General features: G+C 41.6%; 1 protein-coding gene across 1 annotated transcript; it reads right to left on the bottom strand.

Annotated features, from left to right (window-relative positions):
- Positions 1-6,026: 6,026 nt before the first annotated feature.
- Positions 6,027-20,203, bottom strand: LOC309551791 (homeobox protein prophet of Pit-1-like). The gene is made up of 3 exons (XM_082252482.1): positions 20,103-20,203; positions 9,374-9,606; positions 6,027-6,426 (listed from the first exon to the last, which is right to left on the bottom strand). The coding sequence occupies exons 1-3, from the start codon at positions 20,188-20,190 to the stop codon at positions 6,031-6,033; spliced, it is 717 nt and encodes a 238-aa protein (XP_082108608.1). The 5' UTR covers positions 20,191-20,203; the 3' UTR covers positions 6,027-6,030.
- Positions 20,204-25,309: the final 5,106 nt, after the last annotated feature.

The following is a 25,309-nucleotide window of genomic DNA, read 5'->3' as shown; positions in this document are numbered from 1 at the left end:
TTGTAGCAAAGTGTCATTTCTTCAGTGTTGTCACATGAAAAGATATCGTAAAATATTTACAAAAATGTGAGGGGTATACTCACATTGTGAGATCCTGTATTGTAAATTCACATCATTCCCTGCCCTCAAGGATCTTACACCCTAAAGTCCCTAACTCCCATTCATACATACAATGGTCAATTTAGACAGGAGCCAACTAACCTCCCAGCATGTTTTTGGAGTGTGGGAGGAAACCAGAGTATCCAGAGGAAACCCACCCGGACACAGGTAGAACATGCAAGCTCTGAGGGTCAGTAAAAGCGCAGCTCAACCATGGGGTTTTACCCCCTCAACTGCTAGCTGTGTAAGCGTCTGAATTTACCTTGGCATCAGCCTCTTGCCATGCCCCTTTCACACATGAGGACCATTCATTTCATCAGTTCAAACAGGTAATACTGTTAAAACAGTGCAGCACAATTGACTGGCTTCTTGTGCTGCTTCCCATTCTCCTGTTCTCAGCTCTGCTTTGCAGGGACTGCAAGAGGCTGATACCAAGGTAAATTCAGACACACAGCGTCCCATAAAAACAGTTCCTACTAAAGTAGAACTAATGGCAAAATTTTTTTTATTTTTTTTACACATCAATGTCCCATTGGGAAATTTCCCTTCACTTCCTGTCCCAAAGCTAAAACAAGAAGTGAGAGGGGAATCCCTGGTTATCACATGAACTAGTGACCCCAAACAGGACAAATGGAGAGGATGAATATGCCTGATGGGCACACAGACAGTAATACAAACCTGACAGGTGATCTAATCCCTCTACACTCTATCCAAAATAAAAAATGTTTTACCTTTTTTTAGTTACACTTTAATGAATACAGAGTTGCATTATTTTTTGTCTTTTAGGTCTGCCGAAGTTTAGCTTTTGGGTTTTGTTTTCTGTTTTTTTTTTTTTAGCTATGCAATGAGTGATTTGGAACTCCGGTTGACCTTCTATTGCCTGTGCCCCCACTGCTGATATTCAGCTTCTCTGTACTGGTGACCACAGTCGCTGAGACAGAAAGTGAAATCCATAACTTTACCGTTGTCACCAGAATAAGAGGTGAGGTTAAATCTTATAATGGGGACGCTTGTTCTCATGCGACCTGGAGAACGCCTCACACTTTGTAGAAATTTCCTCTTACTTCCTGTGGTGTTTTCAGGAAATTTAAGATAAATCATTCCCAAGGGTACACAGACAGCAAAAAAAAAAAAATGGCTGGGGTTTTAATCCTTCCTTATTATCCAGTACTGAAAAAAGAAGGGCTCCTTCGCAATAGGCGAGGAGAGTTTTAAACCAGAAAAACAGTGAGCGTATCTCTGCGCCAGGCATGACAAGTGTTGCATACAGCTGCCATTTCAAATCAATGGCTGGCTCCAGCTGTTTACAGTATATATCAAGGAGGTGTATGAATATAGAATATCAGAACCTAATGCTAGCAGCGCTAAAGTCCACTTATATCTTATATGTAAGGGAAAAGTTCATGCATAAAGTCCCAAATGTATCCAGAGTCTCAAGAGAGTGAATCCTTGCGGAAAACCGGAAAGACCTCCACCACACCGCTGTGTGCACCCGTAAGTAGGGACACTCACCAGATAAAATCTGTATATGCGCCAAACCAAGCAGTAAGTGAGATCACTTAATCTCCACCAGACATCGGATAGTGGTCGGCACTTCAATCGGATACCAGGTCAATATCAGACAGATATTTTCCTCACCACCATGGGGACCACCGTTTCTCGTCCTGTTCGCCCGCTACTCGGTACCTAGTTGCGAGCCTCGAGGGACCGGCGTGTGACGTAGGCTTCCTGCGTGTCAGCGTGACCACGCACTGACTCGTTTCGTCAGCAAATGACTTCAACCGAGGGCCTTCTTGTTTACAGTATATGTCACCACAGATCTGATCAATTGTATGTGTACAGGGATGGATGAGGGCTCTGGACATCACCAGTTTGCATACAGGGTTGCTCCTCCATCTCTGTACACAAGTAAATGCTTGGATGTGTGGTGACACGCATACAGCTGCAGCCTGTCATTGATTTGCAATGGCAGCTGTAAGCAAACACCTGTGTCTCTTGGGTAAAGATATTGGCTCATTCACATGGTGTACTGCCCTTAGTGTTACTTCAAACCTAAACAGCAGGACCTCAATGGTGCTTAATCAGTCTGTATATTCCCAACATCCAGTTATAAATGTCCTTTAATTTAAGTGTATTGAATTATTATAAAGGTATGAAAGGACAATGCCTCTTAAGAGTACATTATAGAGATGTCTTCATACTGTCTTATTTGGTTGCATATGGCCAAAGCAGGACACCAGGAGCATAGTTGCCAACATTTGAAAAAAATTTCCAGGGACGCTTTGCAGCACAGCTATAAATTACCACACCCACTTCCCTGAAGCGTCGCCCACTCCGCATAATTAATCACCTACTTATCAGATTATACGGTCTACTCCATAAAGAGAGAATTACAGGAAATTGAAAAGGGAATTTCAAACTTAAGGCCAAAGTAGCATAAGTCTCCCATTCAGCTGCACTACTTCTGTCTAAATTTTAAAATTCTCATCACAATTCCCTGCAATTCTAAAGTGTGAAATGTGCTCAGGTGTGACCATACAAAAAATGGAATATGTATGTATTAATGAAGTGCAAGGTGTAAATAAGTACAATAAAACCTAATTATACTATCTGCTATAATTAGGTTTTATCGTACTTATTTACACCTTGCACTTTATTTATATATACATATTCCATTTTTTGTATGGTCACACCTGAGCACATTTGACCCTTTATTCACATGTCATGTCATGTCACCAGATATTTTTGCACATAAGATTGTTGCTTTCATCCTACCTACTTTATGTCTGTGAATGTGTCTTCACTCTCCAGGGGTCCTTCTCTGCTTTGCTGTGGTGGCCGTTTGCTGGGACAATGTAAATTACCCGGGACAGGCACCTATTTGCCGGGACTGTCCCGGCAAAATACGGGACAGTTGGCAAGTAATCAGGAGTGTCCAGTCTGCGGCCCATTACAAGATTTTTATTTTTTGCATTTTTTATTTATACTTTTTCAGAACAAAAGCCAAGAAAAACAGAGGGATCAAAGAAGGCATTAAGAAAAAAAGACTGATCAAATAGAACAAAATGGTCCTTGTAATCCTAGCAAGTTACTATCTGTAAAAACGGGCCTGAAGGCCTCATATAACAGCACAGTCCAAAGTCCACCAGAAAGATAAGTTGGAGGCCAGACATATGTCCAGCACTGTTAATTTAAAAGCAGTGGGTTAGGGTGCTGCGAAGGCCGTCTCCAAAGAAGGCGACACTGTGTGCCTATTGTAAATCTTGTCGTATGATCACAAGGGCTATATAATTATCACTTTGGAAAAATATTCATGAAAGGAGAGAGGGTGTTTTTCTGTTTCTGTGAAAACTGGTCTGATGGAGAAAATCATTAATTGTAATATATATACATATCAAACGCAACACAGAGGGGAGAAAAAAAAAGGCGAGGGCGTGTGTGTGCGCCCCTGCTGGGGGTACGCATTGATAATGCCATAGAGGAGGGATTCAATTGTGACCTTGACAAATAAGAACTAGCAGGTAGTGACAACTCTCATTACAGCCTGTAGCCATGGCTCAGTGGCATATCAACTATGTGCACAGATTGAGAGGCTACTTATATGCTCCCCCACCTTCCCCATCTCCAGGGGCAGGTTCCCCTCTGCTGCATCGTCATTATCCTTATTGCTGGTGGCCAGGACCAGCAACATCCTAGCATCCAATAGTGTGATTATCCTAGCATTCACAGGAGGATGGCAGAAGTTTCTCTGACCAGACCGGCTCTGGCTCTCAGTTCCCACCTTGCTGCTGCAGCCACATTGTAAGTCTGACAGTGGTAAGGGGAACTCTGATAGAGATCCCAATGTAAGTGTAACTCCAGTGGAGATCCCGATGTAAGAGTAAAGGCCCGTACACACGTACCGATCGTCGGCATACAAACGTCGGTGGACGAAGGATCTGCCGATTGTACGCGTGTTAGTATGGTGCCTCCGACAGATGTCTGCGCACAATCCGCGGACAAAAGTCTTTCGTGCAAACATGAAAATATTTGTATGCCGACACCAGAACGGACGATTGTTCGCCTGTCAGTACACAATTCGGCCGACAGACCGCAGATTTGCAAGACTGGGCATGCTCAGAAAATTAAAAACACAGGGAAAGTTAACCATTACATGACATCACTTCTGCAGTCAGCTGAAGTCTGCAGACAAAATTCTTGTGCTGTCCTTGTGCTGTCTTTGCACTTTTCAACAGACACCGACATCCCGGGGAGAAAAGAGGAACATTTGTATGCCGACCATCGGTACGTGTGTACGGGGCTTAACTCCAATGGGGATCCCGATGTAAGGGTAACTCCAATAGAGATCCCGATGTAAGGGTAACTCCAATAGAGATCCCGATGTAAGGGTAACTCCAATGGAGAGCCCTATCTAAAGGGAAACTCTAATGGGGACTCTGATGTAAGGGGAACTAATGGAGGCTCTGATGTAGGGGGGGCAGACTTATTCTCTTATAAAACTTTTTTTTTTTCTGGCCTGTGGATTTTTATAAAATTTACAATATTGCCCTCCTACTCAAATGGTTGGAGACCCCTGGTTTACACAAAAGTAATGTAACGCCACTATTCTTCCTTTACATCTATGGGAGCAATGTCTGCTTTAGAATGCTTTGGGGGCAATATTTAAATATCAATACAAAAATATATATATTGCACTTAAATTGCCCCTTCCTCCTAGTGCTTTTCTTCGCCCCCACTCTGTTTTGCTGCCATAGGAGTGAGGAAAACTGTGTAGACTCCAAGCCTTAAAATAAGACACTCTGAACCTGGAAGAATGTCATTTAACCCCCGCATACACTCCTCACATAAAAAAGGAACCTGTGTTGTGCTGGAGGATCCCCGAAAAAAAAAGATGCTAGGTACGTAACTCTGGTTTTCCCAAGTCATCTAGAATGGCACAGGTTCCCGCTCTTGTGTGCTATCCTGGACTAGAAAATGTTATCAGGTACATAACAGTTTTTTGTGTATTGATCAAACACATTTGTTCGAACAACCCAGGTTTGAGAAAGTATGTGAACCCTTGTACAACCTGCTTTAGCAGTAATCACCTCTTTTAAATGTTTCCTGTAGTTGTTAAGATATGCACTATGGTTTGAGGAAATTTTAGACCATTCTTTTGTACAAAACTGTTTCGTTCCTTTTATATTTCTGGTATTTGTGTGTAGGGAATGCTCTTCAGATCACCCCATAGCATGTTTTGGGTTGAGGTCTAAGTTCTGGCCCTTTCAGAGTTTTTGTATTCTTTTGTTGTTGACTTTGCTCCCTCCATCCTGGCACAGTGACAGCAAAGTAGCTTCAAATAATTTATTTCCACCATGCTGGAATGAGGTTTTGTATGTTGGGGTGGCATGTTGTGCTCTCTATATCTTCATCCCTGCTGTGCCATTCTCTTCTAATGCCTGTGGGTACCTTTAGCAACCTCCCATGAGTCATTTTGTATTTCATCTTTAAAAAGATTCTCTCACTTTACTCTGAAAGCCTATCCCCTGACCGACTTATACCCATGTTTCCCATGTTCTTTTATTGCTCAATCGAAGCAGCTGAGAAATACGGAGTTCTGTTGGCATGGGTCAGGATGTGACCTCCACCCATGATCCATGATGCAATGCTCGAATCCTGTGGTCAATAACCAGGTCAAACCATGTCAAGTGGCGAGGATGACATCATCAACCCCATATAAGCTCAAACACAAGGCTTGACTCCTGGAGCAATAGGAGAGCTTATAGAAGGTGTGATCAAATGGGCTTTAAAGAGGCTCTATCATTTTTCCCATTCTCAAACTACTGATTAAAACTAGATTTATCATAAACCAAACTTCAGGAGCTCTATCTTCACATCACTTTATTTTACATCATGTACACATGTTCCCAAACTAACAAAACAAAAGACATTTTAACTCCAGGGCGTCGTTGGGTCTATAGCAGTCATTGGTGTTAAGGTTATCATTGATGACGATAATCCTGTGCCCGGGGAATTGATAGACCGCAGTGAATTGTACCAGTCATCATGTTGTCGAGTGGGCGGGGTGCCAGTGGGCAGATGTGGGTGTGTGCTGGAACACATGAACTGACTGACGGATGATGCCGGTTGGTACCCTGCAGGTGCCATAGACGTGAATCTGGGTATGTGGTTGAGGGTGTGAGGATACTGGTACTGGCGAGATCCAGGTGGCATGGAGCACATGCCAGGCATCAGGCTTCCGCAGGCAATCATACCACTTGCTGTGATTGACTTCTGATTCGTTCTTTCGTGTTTTCGATGTTTTGCCCTCCGATTCTGAAACCAAACCTGTAATTTGGAGAAATGTTACAATATTTGTGTCCAATATGTAGATAATTTCCGCCTGTTCCTTGTGTTTATCCACAACTCAGGGTGCCCTTGTCTTCTACCTCTCCACCGTTTCAGTCTTATCGGAATTTAACACTTGCCTGTGTCCTCCCATCCTCTGTACCTGCCATGTTTCCTTTCTCCAACTGTTACATCACTGCTGAATCTTGTAGTGACATTGGGGTTGGAGGATGGAACTATGGTGCTCAGCAGGAAAAACAGGCATCTAACACTCCTGGAAGCATCGAGAGACTGGCAGGAACTGCAGCTCTAGAATGAAGCGGAGGTAGGAAACATGGCCACTAGAGAGGTTAGTATAACCACCTAATGACCACCCAATTGCAGGTTTACGGCTACAGGGCATCTGTGCAGAATCACATTCTGCACTTCTGCCTAGGGGGCACGCCGATTTTGCTGTAAGTAGTCGCAGCATTAGCCGATCAGCGAGTGCTGGCGAATGGGTGTCCACCATTACCCGCTGATCATCGGGAAGACACACAGGACGGAGCTTTGCATATGTAAACAAGGCAAAGCTCTGTTCTGACAGCAGGGCTGTGATGGATTTTCTCTCCCTGCAAAGCAGGGAATAAAATCCATCACATCCCTTAGAAAAAGCACAAAAACACTGGCTAGGCACACATTTAAATTCTTTGATCGCCCCAGATGTTTACCCCTTCCCAGCCAGTGTCGTTATTACAGTGACAGTGCATATTTTTAGCACTGATCACTTTATTAGTTTCGCCGCCATTACTAGTATAAAAATAAATTCATAACAATTTCAATATATATCCTATAACTTTTGCGCAAACCAATCAATATACGCTTTTTGGGGGAAAAAATGTATTACCGAAAATACACTATTACCAAAAGTATTGGGACGCCTGCCTTTACACGCACATGAACTTTAATGGCATCCCAGTCTTAGTCCGTAGGATTAAATTTTGAGTTGGCCCACCCTTTGCAGCTATAACAGCTTCAACTCTTGTGGGAAGGCTGTCCAGAAGGTTTAGGAGTGTGTCTATGGAAATGTTTGATCGTTCCTACAGAAGCGCATTTGGGAGCCCAGGCACTGATGTTCGAAGAGAAGGCCTGGTTCGCAGTCTCCACTCTAATTTATCCCAAAGGTGTCCTATCCGGTTGAGGTCAGGACTCTGTGCAGGCCAGTCAAATTCCTCCACCCCAAACTCGCTCATTCATGTCTTTACGGACCTTGCTTTGTGCACTGGTGGGGAGTCATGTTGGAACAGAAAGGGCCATCCCCAAAGTGTTCCCACAAAGTTGGGAGCATGAAATTGCCCAAAATATCTTGGTATGCTGACACCTAAAGACTTCCCTTCACTGGAACTAAGGGGCCAAGCCCAACCCCTGAAAAACAGCCCCACACCATAATCCCCCCTCCACCAAATGATTTGGACCAGTGCACAAAGCAGGGTCCATAAAGACATGAATGAGCGAGGAGTTTGGGGTGGATGAACTTGAGTCCTGACCTTAACCCGATAGAATACCTTTGGAATGAATTGGAGCGGAGACTGTGACCCAGGCCTTCTCGTCCACATCAGTGCCTAACCTCACAAAAGTGCTTCTGGAAGAATGGTCAAACATTCCCATAGACACACTCCTAAACCTTGTGGACAGCCTTCCCAGAAGAGTTGAAGCTGTTATAGCTGCAAAGGGTGGGCCAACTCAATATTGAACCCTACGGACTAAGACTGGGATGCCATTAGAGTTCATGTGCGTGTAAAGGCAGGCGTCCCAATACTGTTGGTAATATAGCGTATGTAGTAGAATACATATTGGCCTAAATTTATGAAGATTTTTTTAATGTTTTTATATTGGATATGTTTTATAGCACAAAGTAATTTTTCTTTTTTTTTCAAAATTTTCGGTCTTTTTTTGTTTATCAAGCAAAAAAAAAAGGCAGAGGTGATTAAATACCACCAAAATAAAGCTCTATTTGTGGGGAAAAAAATGACAAATTTTATTTGGGTACAGTGTTGCATGACCGCGCAATTGTTAGTTACAGTAACGGTATCTTAAAAGTGATATTAAAACCTCAAATTATTTGAGCACTTTCAGCTGCTGATTTAATCACTGTGATTATTCAGCTTCTGTATCTTTTATTTTTTTCCTGTTTCAGCATGGCTTCTTTCTTTTGCAGTGTCCTATGGGCCACCCTTGCATGCAGGGACTAGAATTGTGTGTCCTTGCACTGTGTACATCAATTGATACACACCACCCCATAGCCTAAAGAAGGTTACACACTATGAGAAAATCGGGAAAAAAGTGTCATACAAGGATCGTACGATTTTCTGATAGTACATGACTTTCAACAGACCTTCTAAACGAAAATTTCCAAAGGGACAAACTCTGAAAATCTTTCTCGTACGTGAACAGAACCTTCGGGTTTGAACAGCTGTGAACAATTGAGGAAAACAGAACGATCGCTTGTCCAATTTTCTTATAGTGTGTACCCTACTTAAGATGGCAAGGCACTCCACTAGTATTGACTGGCTGGCGACAGCATTGTCCACTGTTAACTCTTTTCTGTGAAGACTGGAAGTTTAGGGAAGCAGCCCTGGGAAAGCAGGAGCCCGCATCATTGAAGTTGCTCTACCTGCGACAGTCAAGTGTAACTGCTCTCCGAATATGTAAATGGTAAATGGGAAAGGGTAAATGGTTAGAGATAAAGATGAAGGCTCAGATGCTGAACTTAGGCAAAAAGTAAACATTTATATACACGCAACAGCTTTGTTTCCTAGGCTGCATAAATTGTAGAATGTAAAAGTGCATTTAAAACAGTTGAGGGAGCAGATTTGTTTTTTTTAGGTAATAGCTTGTCATTATAATTCGCAGTGACAATAATGTTACCACCATAAAGTGCCATTAACCACAATGTTAAAAATCTCACCTGTATCCTGGCTTCATTGAGCTTGGTGATCTTGGCCAGTTCCTCCCGGCAGTAGATATCCGGATAGTGATTCTTGCTGAACGCCGACTCCAGGTGCTCCAACTGTTCTTGGCTGAATGTGGTGCGATGTCGTCGTCTGGTTGGGGTGGGATAATGAGGTGGAGCGTGTTTGGTTGACGACAATAAGATGGTGTTGTCCACACCAGGGCCATTGGCAAATGAGTTATGAATATCTTGGAAATAAAGAGAAGACACAATTAGGAAAATTAATCTTTAAGACTTTGCAGACCTATCGGTAGACTTTTTGAACAAACTGATATATAGTCAGGTCCATAAATATTGGGACATCTACACAATTCTAATCTTTTTGGCTCTATACACAACCACAATGGATTTGAAATTAAACAAACAAGATGCAGACTTTCAGCTTTAATTTGAGGGTATTTACATCCAAATCAGGTGAAAGGTGTAGGAATTACAACAGTTTGTATATGTGCCTCCCACTTTTTAAGTCCAAAAGTAATGGGACAATTGGCTGCTCAGCTGTTCCATGGCCAGGTGTGTGTTATTCCCTCATTATCCCATTTACAAGGAGCAGATAAAAGGTCCAGAGTTCATTTCAAGTGTGCTATTTGCATTTGGAATCTGTTGCTGTCAACTCTCAATATGAGATCCAAAGAGCTGTCACTATCAGTGAAGCAAGCCATCATTAGGCTGAAAAAACAAAACAAACCCATCAGAGAGATAGCAAAAACATTAGGTGTGGCCAAATCAACTGTTTGGAACATCCTTAAAAAGAAAGAACGCACCGGTGAGCTCAGCAACACCAAAAGACCCGGAAGACCACGGAAAACAACTGTGGTGGTTGACCAAAGAATTCTTTCCCTGGGGAAGAAAACACCCTTCACAACAGTTGGCCAGATCAAGAACACTCTCCAGGAGGTAGGTGTATGTGTGTCAAAGTCAACAATCAAGAGAAGACTTCGCCAGAGTGAATACAGAGGGTTCACCACAAGATGGAAACCATTGGTGAGACTCAAAAACAGGAAGGCCAGATTAGAGTATGCCAAACAACATCTAAAAAAGCCTTCACAGTTCTGGAACAACATCCTATGGACAGATGAGACCAAGATCAACTTGTACCAGAGTGATGGGAAGAGAAGAGTATGGAGAAGGAAAGGAACTGCTCATGATCCAAAGCATACCACCTCATCAGTGAAGCATGGTGGTGGTAGTGTCATGGCGTGGGCATGTATGGCTGCCAATGGAACTGGTTCTCTTGTATTTATTGATGATGTGACTGCTGACAAAAGCAGCAGGATGAATTCTGGAGTGTTTCGGGCAATATTATCTGCTCATATTCAGCCAAATGCTTCAGAACTCATTGGATGGCTCTTCACAGTGCAGATGGACAATGACCCGAAGCATACTGCGAAAGCAACCAAAGAGTTTTTTAAGGGAAAGAAGTGGAATGTTATGCAATGGCCAAGTCAATCACCTGACCTGAATCCGATTGAGCATGCATTTCACTTGCTGAAGACAAAACTGAAGGGAAAATGCCCCAAGAACAAGCAGGCACTGAAGACAGTTGCAGTAGAGGCCTGGCAGAGCATCACCAGGGATGAAACCCAGCGTCTGGTGATGTTTATGCGTTCCAGACTTCAGGCTGTAATTGACTGCAAAGGATTTGCAACCAAGTATTAAAAAGTGAAAGTTTGATTTATGATTGTTAATCTGTCCCATTACTTTTGGTCCCTTAAAAAGTGGGAGGCACATATACAAACTGTTGTAATTTCTACACCGTTCACCTGATTTGGATGTAAATACCCTCAAATTAAAGCTGAAATTCTGCAGTTAAACATCTTTGTTTCATTTCCAATCCATTGTGGTGGTGTATAGAGCCAAAAAGATTAGAATTGTGTCAATGTCCCAATATTTATGGATCTGACTGTAACTGTTGACCAGCAACCAATCAAACATCAACATTGGCAGTTACATAATGTACATACTAACCATACCTATATGAATTAGTATTTTACCCCTCTTGGTTGGAGTGCCTGCTCTAATGACACTTGCCTTTCATGTTTAAGTACGGATGAGTGAAATTCAGAGTTTTCATTTTGGCAGAATGCATTTGGGGTTAATGTAAAAAATTAAAATAAGGTGGTTTTTGGTTGGCTTTAAGGGTGCAACTGGGTTTTAAATGGCTCCTGAAGGTTACCGAAGGCCAAATCCAGGAAAATCAAAAACCCTCCCTTGCAGTGGGGCTGCATCTGCACTGCAAGGGTTCAGTGCTCGTTTATGTCTAGGGCAGTGATGACGAACCGTGACACCCCAGATGTTTTGGAACTACATTTCCCACTGCATGAGCATCATGGGAAATGTAGTTCCAAAACAGCTGGGGTGCCAAGGTTCGCCATCACTGGACTCAAGGGGATGGGAAAAGCAGTTTTATTTACCTGATCCCCACTCCTTCGGCAGACAGTGCTCTCCCGTGCTCTAGCAGTGGACTGTCCCTCATTGTCTTCACGTCCAATGCAGGGCTATGGGCTCAGATGCTCTTCTTGTTGGTCAGCACAATCACATATATCTGTGCTGAACAATGAGTGCTTGCCATTGCAAGGATTAAGATGAATACTCACTCCAACCATACCAACCGCTACACCAGCAGCATGTGGCATCACGCCCGCTTTCGGCACTGGGGTCTGGAGGGGTGGCCAGGATATTTTTATGAATAAGGTGACCTTAACCTTTTAAGCGTGCCATACACAGCCCAAATTTTCACTTGACTCCTACTGAATTGGCTGAAATCCAAACTATGGCATGCCCTGTTGGAGGAGAGGGGTGGAAATTGCCATCCAAACTACATTTAATCAGATGCAGTCACAATTGGGGTATTCAGGCAACCGTGGAAGCTTCTTCTCTCAGAATGCAATACCCGGTAGCAGAAATTCCTCCATCCACAATGTTTAGTATTGATGCAGAGATCTATAAGATTTTGCTTGCTTAGCCAGTAGGCTGTTAGATAAATCTATACATTATATGGCAAGTATTAGACAGCTTGCAGGAGGTATCTGCACATTCTTCAAGTTATCTTTATAATCAGTGGCGGTTTCGGGCATGGGCAAACGGGGCAGCTGCCCGGGGCGGCATCACGTGGGGGGGCCGCACTCGGCACGAACATGGTGGTGGTGGAGAAAAAGAAGATCATCTTTGCTGCGGGCGGCGCCGCTGCCGCCCCTGCTGCTGAAGGAGCCGGGCCGGCGGCTGGAGTTTGCCTGGAGCCGCTCCAGTGGAGCGGGGATTGTGCAGCAGCATAATGCAGCCGCGCTCAGAACTAGCGGGGGGGGGGGAGGAGGAGCCGAGAGTACACTACACACACACAGCAGCGGCGGCGGCGTGCTCAGAACTAGCGGGGGGAAGGCGAGGAGGAGGAGCCGAGGAGTACTGTACACTGACTCACACTACACACACAGCAGCGGCGGCGGCGCGGAAGGCGAGGAGGGTAGTGTACACACTGTACTGTAGTAGTCACTACACATACTTGCAGTTGCAGGTAAGTTGCTCTCGTAAAAAGAAATGAGGTAGTTGGCGCTGCCTGAGAAATGTGTGGAAGGTTGACTAAAACCAGTGACTGGTGTACAGGAGATTTTTGGCGCTGCCTGAGAAATGTGTGGAAGGTTGACTAAAACCAGTGACTGGTCTGGTGTACAGGAGATTTTCTCAGATATAAAATAGATATGAAGGAATGTAAAGTGCAAAAATGCAAATCAATATAATCACAGATCAATATATATATACACCTATAATGCACCATTTCACGCAATATATAATTTCCTATTATATAGTTTTCACAGCAACTTATTTCATAGATAGGTCCACATCTATTTTTGTTGGTTCACTGGCCAGACCCTCCAACTGGCTATTTCACTATAATTATATTTTTTATATATACAACCAATATATACATAATTTTTGGGGGTGCGCGCACTGTTTTTGCACTATCTTGCACTGTATATGTTTATATAAGTTATAGGCTATAACTTATATAAACATATACAGTGCAAGATAGTGCAAAAACAGTGCGCGCACCCCCAAAAATTATGTATATATTGGTTGTATATATAAAAAATATAATTATAGTGAAATAGCCAGTTGGAGGGTCTGGCCAGTGAACCAACAAAAATAGATGTGGACCTATCTATGAAATAAGTTGCTGTGAAAACTATATAATAGGAAATTATATATTGCGTGAAATGGTGCATTAATTGTGGAGAAATATAAAATAAAGTGTATAAGTGCAATATAATACTGAACCAATCAAGGTTATATATAATATATAATGGTGGATAATACTAAGGTGCTGATTAGTGCGAATAGTTCGAATTTAAAAAAAGTGCTAATTTAGGTGTGGTGTGTACAAGATGTGAAGTTTTGTCATGTTATTTTTTTTGGGGGGGGGGGGGCGCCGGGAGGGAGTCTCGCCCGGGGAGCAATTTAATGTAGAACCGCCACTGTTTATAATGACCCAAAGGTCCCGAATCGTGTGGCATGCTATAATGCACATATCAGCTTCATTCCATGATGTTGCTAGACCCAACCTCTACCACCTCCTGAACGTTGCTATAGCTTAAAAAGATTTGGGACACATTTTGTTTATCTTGCCCATAAACAATATCGATGTTGGAATAAATAGTTCAACCTAATCGATTTTGCTGATGATTTAAAGTAAGCAGGGCAATAAATTCACAACATGTTTTAGCAACTTTACAAGAAGAAGTCAATACATTTAGAGAGGTGTGAAGCACCTACTGGGCACTTTTACCCCCTTTCTGCCCAGGCCAATTTTTAGCTGTCTCACTTTGAATGACGATTGACGTTTTTATCATTTTTTTCACACAGATAGAAATTTATTTTGGCGGTATTTAATCACGACAGGGTTTTTTATTTTTGCTAAGCAAATGAAATAAGACAAAAAAAAAATGTTATAAAATTTTGTAAACAGGTAATTTTTCTCCTTCACTGATGTGTGCTGATAAAGCTGTACTGATGGGCACTCACAGGCTGCACTGCTGAGTCAGCACCGATAGGAGGCACCTATGGGCACTGATGAGGCTGCACTGATAGGTGGCACTAATAGGCAGCACTGATAGGTGACACTGATGAGCACTGATTGGCAGCACTGGCAGGGACTGATTAGCGGCACTGATTGGCGGCACTGTTGGAAGTGCACTGATAATAAGTATCTATGTCCCTTTAACACAAGTCAGGTATCAGCTCTCTTTTTCTCTCCTCATGCTATCAGTGAGGAAAGAAAAGCCGATAACCAACTTGTGTTTACAAACGTGATCAGCTGTCATTGACCGCAGCTGATCACGTGGTAAAGGGCCGCTGTGATTGTTCCTTTACCCTGATCTGTGATCAGCTGAGCCCAAAGGACTCAGTTATCAAAGAGCACGCAGCCTGCGCGCCGCAGGGGGCACTCGAGCAGCGCGATCATGGGAGAACGTCCATGGATGCCCTCCCACCAAACTAAGCCCGCGCTGTAGCCGTCTTTCGGCTATAGCACGGGCTGGAAGTGGTTATTGTTGAAAAATGTAAAGTAATACACATGGAAGCTAAAAATATGGAAGCAAGTTACATGTGTGAAAGAGAACCTCTGTGGGAATTGAGGATGAAAAAGGATCTGGGGGTCCTAGTAAATCACAGGCATGATAGTATGCAATGCCAAGCTGCAGCAAACAAGGCCAGTAGACTATTAGCATGCATTAAAACAGATATTTATCCAAGAGATAAAACTATAATTCTACCACTTTCCAAAACTCTGATTAGGCCACATCTTGAGTATGCCATCCAGTTCTGGTGACCAGTCCTCAGGAAGGATGTGCTGGAACTGGAGAGAGTCCAGAGAAGGGAAACAAAACTGATAAGGGGCTGAAGGACCTCCGTTATGAGGGATGACTACAAACATTAAACCTAATCTCCCTGGAAAAGAGTGGATATGATTGCAATATACAAATTCTTGGATGGGAAAAAAAAGAATCTAATATCTCTGAAGAAGACATCCACACAATGAAGTTGGGTGAGAAGTGGTTTAATTTTAAACTGTGTTTGGGGTTCTCTACAGTAAAGTGGGGTACACACTAGTAGAAAATCTGACGAAAATTCCCATCTGAGGTAAAATCGTACGATTTTTGGCTAGTGTGTACACAACTTTCAGCAGCCGATGCCGAAAAAAAAACGGAGGGACAAACACCAAAATTGTTATCGTCCGTCCCCAGACGACCAATTTTCGTTTAATGTGTATGCAGTACGTCCGTGAAAAATCGGATATGAAAGACCACGCATGATCTGAAGTTGCTGATGACCCGGAAGTCTAGGAATAAATGTCCCAAAAAAAAAAAAAATCGGACGAGAAATTTCGAGAACATTTATGCACTGTCAACTAAAAACGGTTATGAACGCTGAGCATGAGAGAGAAAAATCAGAGGATATTTCGTCCGATTTCCATCAAGTGTGTACGAGCCTTTAGAGGATGTGGAACTCTCTTCAGTGTTAGTGGTATCAGTGGGGACTGTAGGTAAATGCAAAAAACTTTTTGTGTCCCTTAGCAAGCACAATGTACAGCGATATAAACACACACATATACATATACATATACATATACAGGTTGAACTGGACTGACTAGTGTCTTTATTCAACATTACCAACAATGAATCTGTGTTACAATTGTGATGGATGGCCTCAGTGATCAATAACAAGGCACAAGGAGCAGTAAGAGGAAAGACTATGTTCCAACTTCATAAAGTTATTACTTTAAAAAGGAAAAAAGTCCTCTGTATATGCCCATGGGAGAAAATCAAATAAAACGTTTGCAAAAAAATGTAATAAAATCTTGAATGAAAAAACAGGCTCATTGCAAGCAGCTTGAAAGAAATGTCCTACTACACCAACCGCACAGTTCAGTTGTTTCTGACAACACACAGCATGAGATAAAGATTACAGTTTAGGTATTCGTAACAAAAAAAGCAGAAGTTAAGCCTCGTACACACGCAACGATTATCGGCCGACCGATCGGCCCTCTTTTGTCCAGTGTTGTTGTGTTGGTTGAAATGTGCCTAGACTGCACATGAATTTTCTCGGCCAACAAAAAACAACTTCAGAAGTGATGTCATGTGCTGGTTTACTTTCCGTGTGTTTTTTCTTCTCTGAGCATGCCCAGTCTTGCTCATCTGAATTTTGTCTGCTGAAATCTGTACTGACTGACGGAAAATCGGCCGTTCTGTTGACGGCCAACAAAAATTTTATAGCATGCACACCAGATTTTGTTCGGCCGAAAAGTCGGAGTCGGTTGTCGGAAGCATCATACTAACAAGCCGACAATCGGCCGATCGGACGTTGGTCGAAAATTCACGGCCAACAATCGTTGCGTGTGTACGAGGCATTAGTTCAGAAGGAAATAGGTGTGAATGATCAGCTCATGGTGAAATGGTTCTTTCCCTCCAAAGAATCATACAAAGCTGCCATTTTGGATGCCAGATCAGACAGATCTAAGGCACATCAAAAATATGGAAAGTCTATAATGTTGTGCTGCATATAGTCTTTTTTTTCTGTGGTTTTGCACAACCACAACCAGGGTATATGTACACCAATCAGCCATACCATTATGACCACCATCATTATCCATCAAGCCATGGATGCCACTAGACCTCTAAAGGTATGCTGTGATATCTGGCACCAAGCAATCAGTAGAATTTTCTTTAACCACTTGCGGACCAAGCCGCATGATGGCTACAGTGCGGCCGGCAAGTTCTGGGAGGGCGTCATATGACATCCTCCCGTAATAGCGCCCACCTCGCTCCCGCTGCTTTGTGCCCATCAGTGCCACCTATCATTGCCCTTCAGTGCTGCCTATCAGTGCTTCCTCATCAGTACCCACCAGTGCCGCCTCATCAGTGCCCATCAGTGCAGCCCTATCAGTTCTCATCAGCGAAGGAGAAACATTACATGTTTGCAAAATTTTATGACAAATGTATATTTTGTTTGTTGTTTTGTTTTTAATTTTCGGTCTTTTTTTGTTTTATTTAGCAAAAAATAAAAAACCCAGTGGTGAATAAATACCACAGATACCATCAGCAACAGAAAGCTCTATTTGTGTGAAGAAAATGATAAACATTTCATATGGGTACATAATGACAATTGTCATTCAAAGTGTGACAGCGCCGAAAGCTGAAAATTGGCCTGTGCTGCAAGGGCAAGTAGGCAAGTGGTCAAGTCCTGTATGTTGCGAGGTGGATCCTCTGTGGGTCAGACATGTTTTCCAGCACATTCCACAGGCGCTCGAATGGATTGAGATCTGGAGAATTTGGAAACCAAGTCAGCACCTGAAACTCGCTGTGTTCCCTAGAGCAGGGATCCCCAAACTACGGCCCTGCAGCTGTTGCAGAACTACAAATCCCATGAGGCACTGTAAAACTCTGACAATTACATACATGACTAGGCATGATGGGAATTGTAGTTCCTGAACAACTGGAGGCCCAGAGTTTGGGAATCCCTGCCCTAGAGCATTCCTAAATTCATCATACCAAGCCACCTTCTTCCATTGCTCCATGGTTCAGTTCTGATGCTCATTGTAGGCACTCTTAGTTGTGGACACAGGTCAGCATGAGCCCCCTGACTAGTGTACGGCTACACAGCCCCAAACATAACAAACTGCGATAGTCTGTGTGCTCTGACATCTTTTTGGAACCAGCATCAACTTTGTGAGCAATTGAAGCTATAGTAGCTCTTCTATAGGATCGGAGTACATGGCCCAGCCTTCACTCCCAATGTGCATCAATAAGCCTTGGCTGCACATGACCCTTTCACTAGTTTGTTGGTTTTCCTTTCTTGGACCACTTTTGGTCGGTCCTGACCACTACAGAGTGGGAAGATCCCACAAGAGCTGCAGTTTTGGAGTTTCTCTGACTCTGGTCTTGCCAATACAATTTGTCTCTCAAATCCTTACGTAATGATATAATGAATGTTATTCACTTTACCTGCCAGTGGCCATATTGTTATGGCTGCTCAGTGTATATATATATATATATATATATATATATATAGTGTATGGTATATTAGTATGATGGCCAGTGGGAAGAAAGTTCCTTACATTTAGAGTTAGTGGTAGGAATAAAATGAACATTGAAAAGAAAATGAAAGAGACAATCATTGATGTCAGTGGTTACCTATCAGGCAGAAATTGCTCATTGCTCTAGGAACCCATTGCAACCTCTAAAGGAACCCTGGTTGGGAAATGCTGATCTAGTAAAAAATCTGGATTAGGAGATCAACAAATTGGTATCAGCGGCCCTGCTAGCTTCAGAAACTCAGCAAAATGAGGTTACATTTAGAGATCCTAACAGAGCGCACCTATAAACTACACAAAGGGTTTGTTTAAGTGCGGCTTTAAATGTGGTCCTATGGCAAAATACAGAGTGTGCAGGGTGCATGGCGGTGAATGTGTGCAGATTACATGGCTTCTTTCTAAATATATATCTACTGAGCATTTCAACTGGGCCTGCCAGCGGTCATCTTATGGAGGAAGACAAGGAATACCTTACCAATAAAACACATCTCATGGTTACATAACACCGTCCCTTCCACACTGCATGAATCATCTATACAAATATCTCTAGAAGGATCTGAATTCTCAAAGTATTCTACCTTGTATATAGATTCACATTATTAGAAACTAAAGAGTTCTTACTATTCCTACAACTCCTTATATCATAATAATGCCAAAACGTCATTTATATTATAATATTTGTGATAGATAGATAGATAGATAGATAGATAGATAGATAGATAGATAGATAGATAGATAGATAGATAGATAGGTAGATAGATAGATAGATAGATAGATAGATAGATAGATAGATAGATAGATAGATAGATAGATAGATAGATAGATAGATAGATAGGTTTAATTTAAATAGATAGATAGATAGATAGATAGATAGATAGATAGATAGATAGATAGATAGAATTTAAATAGTTTGATAGATAGATAGAAAGATAGATAGAAAGATAGATAGATAGATAGATAGATAGATAGATAGATAGATAGATAGATAGATAGATAGATAGATAGATAGATAGATAGATAGATAGATAGGTTTAATTTAAATAGATAGATAGATAGATAGATAGATAGATAGATAGATAGATAGATAGATAGATAGATAGATAGATAGATAGAATTTAAATAGTTTGATAGATAGATAGAAAGATAGAAAGATAGATAGATAGATAGATAGATAGATAGATAGATAGATAGATAGATAGATAGATAGGTTTAATTTAAATAGATAGATAGATAGATAGATAGATAGATAGATAGATAGATAGATAGATAGATAGATAGATAGATAAATAGATAGAATTTAAATAGTTTGATAGATAGATAGAAAGATAGATAGATAGATAGGTAGATTTAATTTAAATAGTTTGATAGATAGATAGATAGATAGATAGATAGATAGATAGATAGATATTGTACTTTTCTTAGAATTCTTTATATCATAATTATGTAATAATGGCGATGTTCTAATTTCATCATTTTAAAACATTAGAAGATAGAGATAGATAGATTTAACGAATAAGGATAGATAGATAGATAGATAGATAGATAGATAGATAGATAGATAGATAGATAGATAGATAGATAGATAGATAGATAGATTCTCACCAGCAGTTGATGTCACAGCAGTGATTTCGGAATAGACTTCATAGTCTATACACTTTTTTTTTGAGGATTTCAGCCTCACCTCCTCCATCCTCTGCTCAGTAATGTCTCTTTAGGTTTGGTTGGTGCACTGGATCAGTTCATTCTTTTTTTTCTACAATTTTAAGTTAACATTGTGGTGATGTCATCCCAACTCTGGCTGGTTGGGACCACCAATCACATGTAGTCCCTGCTAATTAAATAGAGCCACAACTAATCAGAGCGGGAGAGGACAGGCCCCGAGTCACCTCTGACCTGACAAAGACATTGACTGCAGGAGGAGGACAGACTCTGCCCACTGCAATCTGCATACAGGATGGACAATCCCCACTCTGTGGGTGGCATTAGGGGCAATGGACAGAGCCTATACCAACAACTTCAGGATAAAGTCACCCAGTGCACAGACAGCCATGCTGGATGGATAATCCATTCTGAACACTCATTGTGTCATTTCTACATTGATTTGGTGTCTAGTGTGAGAATGTTAATGCCATTAAGAAAGCAGAAGGTGTGTTGTAGAATTTCATTATGTCCCCCAATATCGCTAGATTGTATCTATCCTTATTCATTCATTCTATTAATTTATTATTTATCTTTCTATTTTTACTCTATCTATCTATCTATCTATCTATCTATCTATCTATCTATCTATCTATCTATCTATCTATCTATCTATCTATCTATCTATCTATCTATCCTTATCAATTCATTCTATTAATTTATCTATACTTCTGTCTATTTTTATTCTATCTATCCATCTGCCTATCTATTTATATTTGTCCATTCTATCTGTCTATCTATCCATACTTATTCATTCATTTTATTAATTTACCTATCTTTCTGTCTATTTTTATTCTATCTATCTATCTATCTATCTATCTATCTATCTATCTATCTATCTATCTATCTATCTATCTATCTATCTATCTATCCTTCCTTATTAATTCATTCTATTGATCTATTTTTCTTTCTATCTATTTTCATTTTATCTATCTATCTATCTATTAAATTATTTCTTGTTATATGCAAAATATGGTGGCTCGGTTTTTTTTTTTACTAAATGATGATTAACCAATTAAGGACAGGAAGATTTTCCCCCTTAATGACCAGGCCATTTTTTTCAATATGGCACTGCGTTACTTTAACAGACAATTGCGCGGTCGTGTGAAGCTGTAACCAAATAAAATTGATGTCCTTTTTTTCCCACAAATAGAGCTTTCTTTTGGTGGTATTTGAGCACCTTTGTGGTTTTTATTTTTTTTCGCTATAAACAAAAAAAGAGCGACAATTCTGAAAAAAAAACAAAACAATATTTTATACTTTCTGCTATAACATTCCAAATAAAAAAATGAAAAAAATCAATTTTTTTTCATCAATTTAAATGTATTCTGCTACATATTTTTGATTAAAAAAAAAAAAAAATCCCAATAAGTGTATATTGAATGGTTTGTGCAAAAGTTATCGCGTCTACAAACTAGAGTAAAGATTTATGTCATTTTTATTTATTTTTTACTAGTAATGGCGGCGACCTGCGTTTTTTAGCAGGACTGCGATATTGTAGCGGACAGATCGGATCCCTAACTGACACTTTTGACACTTTTGAGGGGACCAGTGACACTATTACGGTAGTCAGTGCTAAAAATATGCACTGTTACTGTACTAATGGCACTGGTAGTGGTAGGGAAGGGGTTAACACCAGGGGCGATCAAAGGGTTAAGTGTGCTCCTAGGGAGTGTTTTCTAACTGTATGGGGGATGGACTCACTGGATGAACACAGAGACCTGTGATCCTAAATAGGAGGAATACAGAATCCCTGTGTTCATCTCTGACAGAACAACAGTCCGCCATTCTATCTCCATGGGGAGCGATCGCAGTGGCTGACCCGCTGATTGGCTTCCTCTCTGGCCAATTAGGGTGTGTGCGCGCCCCCACTGTCTATTACACAAAGTGACATACGTCGTTTTGCGTAATAGAGCCGACCTGCCGCAGTAAGGGTGTTTTCACACTTGGTGCAATTGCCTGGTCCGAACCCAAGTTCGATTGCTCCCCCCTCCCCCTGCCCCCGATGGACTGTGTGCACATTTGATTTTTGTATCCGAACCGTGGTACACTTGAGTCATCAAGTTGCAGCCGGTGCGTACTCATGTTGCTTGGCAACCGCTGTAAACGAGAAGGTGCCAAATGGATACAATTGCTTGCTTTGGTACGATTGCATTCATGGCTGCCAACAGGAAGGCAAGGTTCTTGATGTTCTTGACGAGTCCCCAGGAAGACGCCATCTATGACGAAACGCGTCGGTAAGGCGTGCTGACGTCACCACGTGATACCCGGAAGTCGGGCGGCGGTGTTTACATATTCTGCTGATACAAGCGCTTTTCTTTTACATACATGTGAGTGTTTTACCTTCTTTTAATAAATGTTTATCCATACATACTTCACTATGGTGGCCATTATTCTTTTATGACCATTGCTGGATTGTGGATTATCCGTGTCTATGCTGCGGTGTCTGTCATCTTGCTGGGCTGAGGGGAATCATCCTGCTGGTCTAAGTGGAGCTGCCAAAGGGTCCTGATTTGAGCTGGTTGGATATACTCTCATGAGCGATACATGCCTGCATACAGCCATCATCTGGTAAGCGCATTAGCGTGATTTGTTCCCAGCACGGTGGAGAGAATATCATTAAGTGGTGGAGGATTTATTACATTATTATACCATAAGGAAGTCCACTCTCCCTACCAGAGAATTTGGTAATTGGCAGGAGTCCTTTCATTAATGAGCAGATATGATATTGAAAAGTAGAATATTTACTATTTATCTAGCTTTCTATCTATGGATCACTTTTACTTTCTATATTTATCCTGCCGTTAAACACTGACATAAATGATGAAAACACTTTATTCATCTAATTAGAATCCAAGTGCTCCTATTTCTGGACAGAGTTCCTAGCTTTGCTACAATAATAATCTTCTCATTGTTCTCATCCATTTGGTATATATGTGTGTGTAGAAAGGGTTGGTAGTTAGGTGAATGGAGCCTGTTATAAATCCAGTCTCCATTGTCCTCTGCTCATCTTCCAAACATATTTGTATACGTTGTAGTTGTGTTAGAATAGTTTCATAAATCCAGTGCTAGGTAAGCCTGTTGAATCTCTCCCCCCTCCCCCCTCAGCCTTGTAAAACAATGGCCGCAGACTAATGGGAATAGCCATTGATTTCAGACTGGAATTCTATTCAGTACCTTTGAATCTGATTAATCCTTCAATTTCAGCCCATGTATACAACCTGGGACAGCTTCATCTATTAAACATGTAGACGTGAACACTGATAATTGGGTAGATATTAATTAATTATTTAGTGGTTCAATTATATATTGGGAAAGTCTGAGTACAAATAATTTATATCTCTATAAGCAGACAGTTAGAATTCAAAAAGCAGATCCCGCCACAAATATCTTTCATCACAGAGGGATTGGTAATGTAAGTACCTCAAAACAGCAGAGGTGAATATGAAAATAAGGGGTTAGGTGTATATCAGGGAAGGTTAGTGTTTGTAAGATTCTGGTACCTCTGGTACCCTTATTTTCAACTTTTCTTTCAAATATGTGTCCCACCTTTCTAATTAGGTGGTACGCATACACCTTTAAGACGGATGACGTCATCGCCGAGCACCGCAGAGCGGCTATTTCAACCGCCGGCGTTCTCTCTCACATTGTTCGTTCAATCTGCCGTGTGTCCACATGCTTACAAGCTTGCCTTGCTACCGGAACCTCCAGCTATTCCCTTTACTTGGAAACAGACCGGAACCTCGCTACCGATCCCTGTATCTCGCTACTGGATCACTCCCTTACTACTGCACCCTTCTACTACTAACTTACTAGTGATAAGTACCCCACAGGGGAATCCGCCATAACCTTACTTACACTATCTACCTCTGCACATAAGGACTGTTACTATCTATGCATACTAATTCTATCATCTGCACTGTTACATAGATTGCTAGCTCTTGAGACTACTACCATCTATCCTTGCACTGGGTTAGTCTATCCTGTATTTGTCATCTGCTGTCCTTACCACCTATTACCATACTCGATTACTAACCTATCTGCATTCTACCTAATACCATCTAATACTCTCCTGAACATTTCTATCAAGTGCTTACCATCTCTGTCACTGTTCACACCTGTCCCTTCAGCACATCATCTTCATACTATCATATACATCCTATCACTCCAGGAACATCTTATTGAGTGTGTATATCTGTATGCTGAAGCTGACAGGCCCACAGTGATGAGTCTGGAGAGTTGGATCTGGTTATTCAACACATCTCTACATGACTACTGAGTGGAGATTCTGCAGCTGCAAATCCAGCCTACTACAAAAACGCAGGAGCGTTACAGATTGAACGAACCTAAAAATAGATTCAGCAGAATTACCCACTCAAGTGACACAATTAACACAACAAGTAAATGCATTAATGCTTGCTCTTACTGAAGTAAAAGAAGAAAATCAGACTCTGATACAGCAGGTAACCCGTCTTTCACGGCTTACTGCTGCTCAATCCCCTGAACCTAAAATAAACCCTCCTCTAGTGTTTACAGGTGATCGGAAAAAATTTCGTGAATTCAAAAACGCATGTCAATTGCTTTTTTTGTTAAAACCTTGTATATACCCTACTGATCAAATTAAAGTCTGTACCGTTATCTCATACTTAACGGGTGATCCACGGGCCTGGGCAGACTCTCTCTTTGAGAAAAATGATCAGCTTCTCAACTCCTATCCTTTATTCCTAGCGGAACTCGCTAGTTTATACGATGACCCCAATAGGCAGAGTACTGCTGATATTCAATTGAGGGCTTTAAAACAAGGAAGGAGACCTGTAGAAGACTTTGTAGCTGAGTTCAAAAGATGGACCCTTGATTCAGGGTGGAATGACACATCTCTGCGAACTTAATTCAGACTCGGGTTGTCAGAGGCTGTTAAAGACGAGCTCGCCCGAGCGGATTTACCTGGCACCTTGGATGCCTTAATACAACTCAGTATCAACATCGACAGGCGACTGCGTGAAAGAAGGGCTGAAAAAATGGGAATGCCATTGTCTAGTCCTTCTCGGATTTCGGCCGTTGACCCTACTCCCATGGAGGTAGGAACCATATGCCCACCTTTATCAACTACT

Source organism: Pelophylax lessonae (assembly GCF_965119305.1).
Source record: "Pelophylax lessonae genome assembly, chromosome: 3".
Taxonomy (NCBI): Eukaryota; Metazoa; Chordata; class Amphibia; order Anura; family Ranidae; genus Pelophylax; species Pelophylax lessonae.
Note: the sequence above shows the minus strand (reverse complement) of the source record. Positions and strands in the feature narration are given on the sequence as shown.

Coding starts and splice junctions, on each gene's coding strand:
- LOC309551791 (XM_082252482.1), bottom strand. CDS start 20,190: ATGGAGGAGGTGAGGCTGAAATCCTCAAAAAAAAAGTGTATAGACTAT. Junction 9,607..20,102: donor TGCTGTGACATCAACTGCTG/GTGAGAATCTAT, acceptor TTTATTTCCAAG/ATATTCATAACTCATTTGCC. Junction 6,427..9,373: donor TCAATGAAGCCAGGATACAG/GTGAGATTTTTA, acceptor TCCAAATTACAG/GTTTGGTTTCAGAATCGGAG.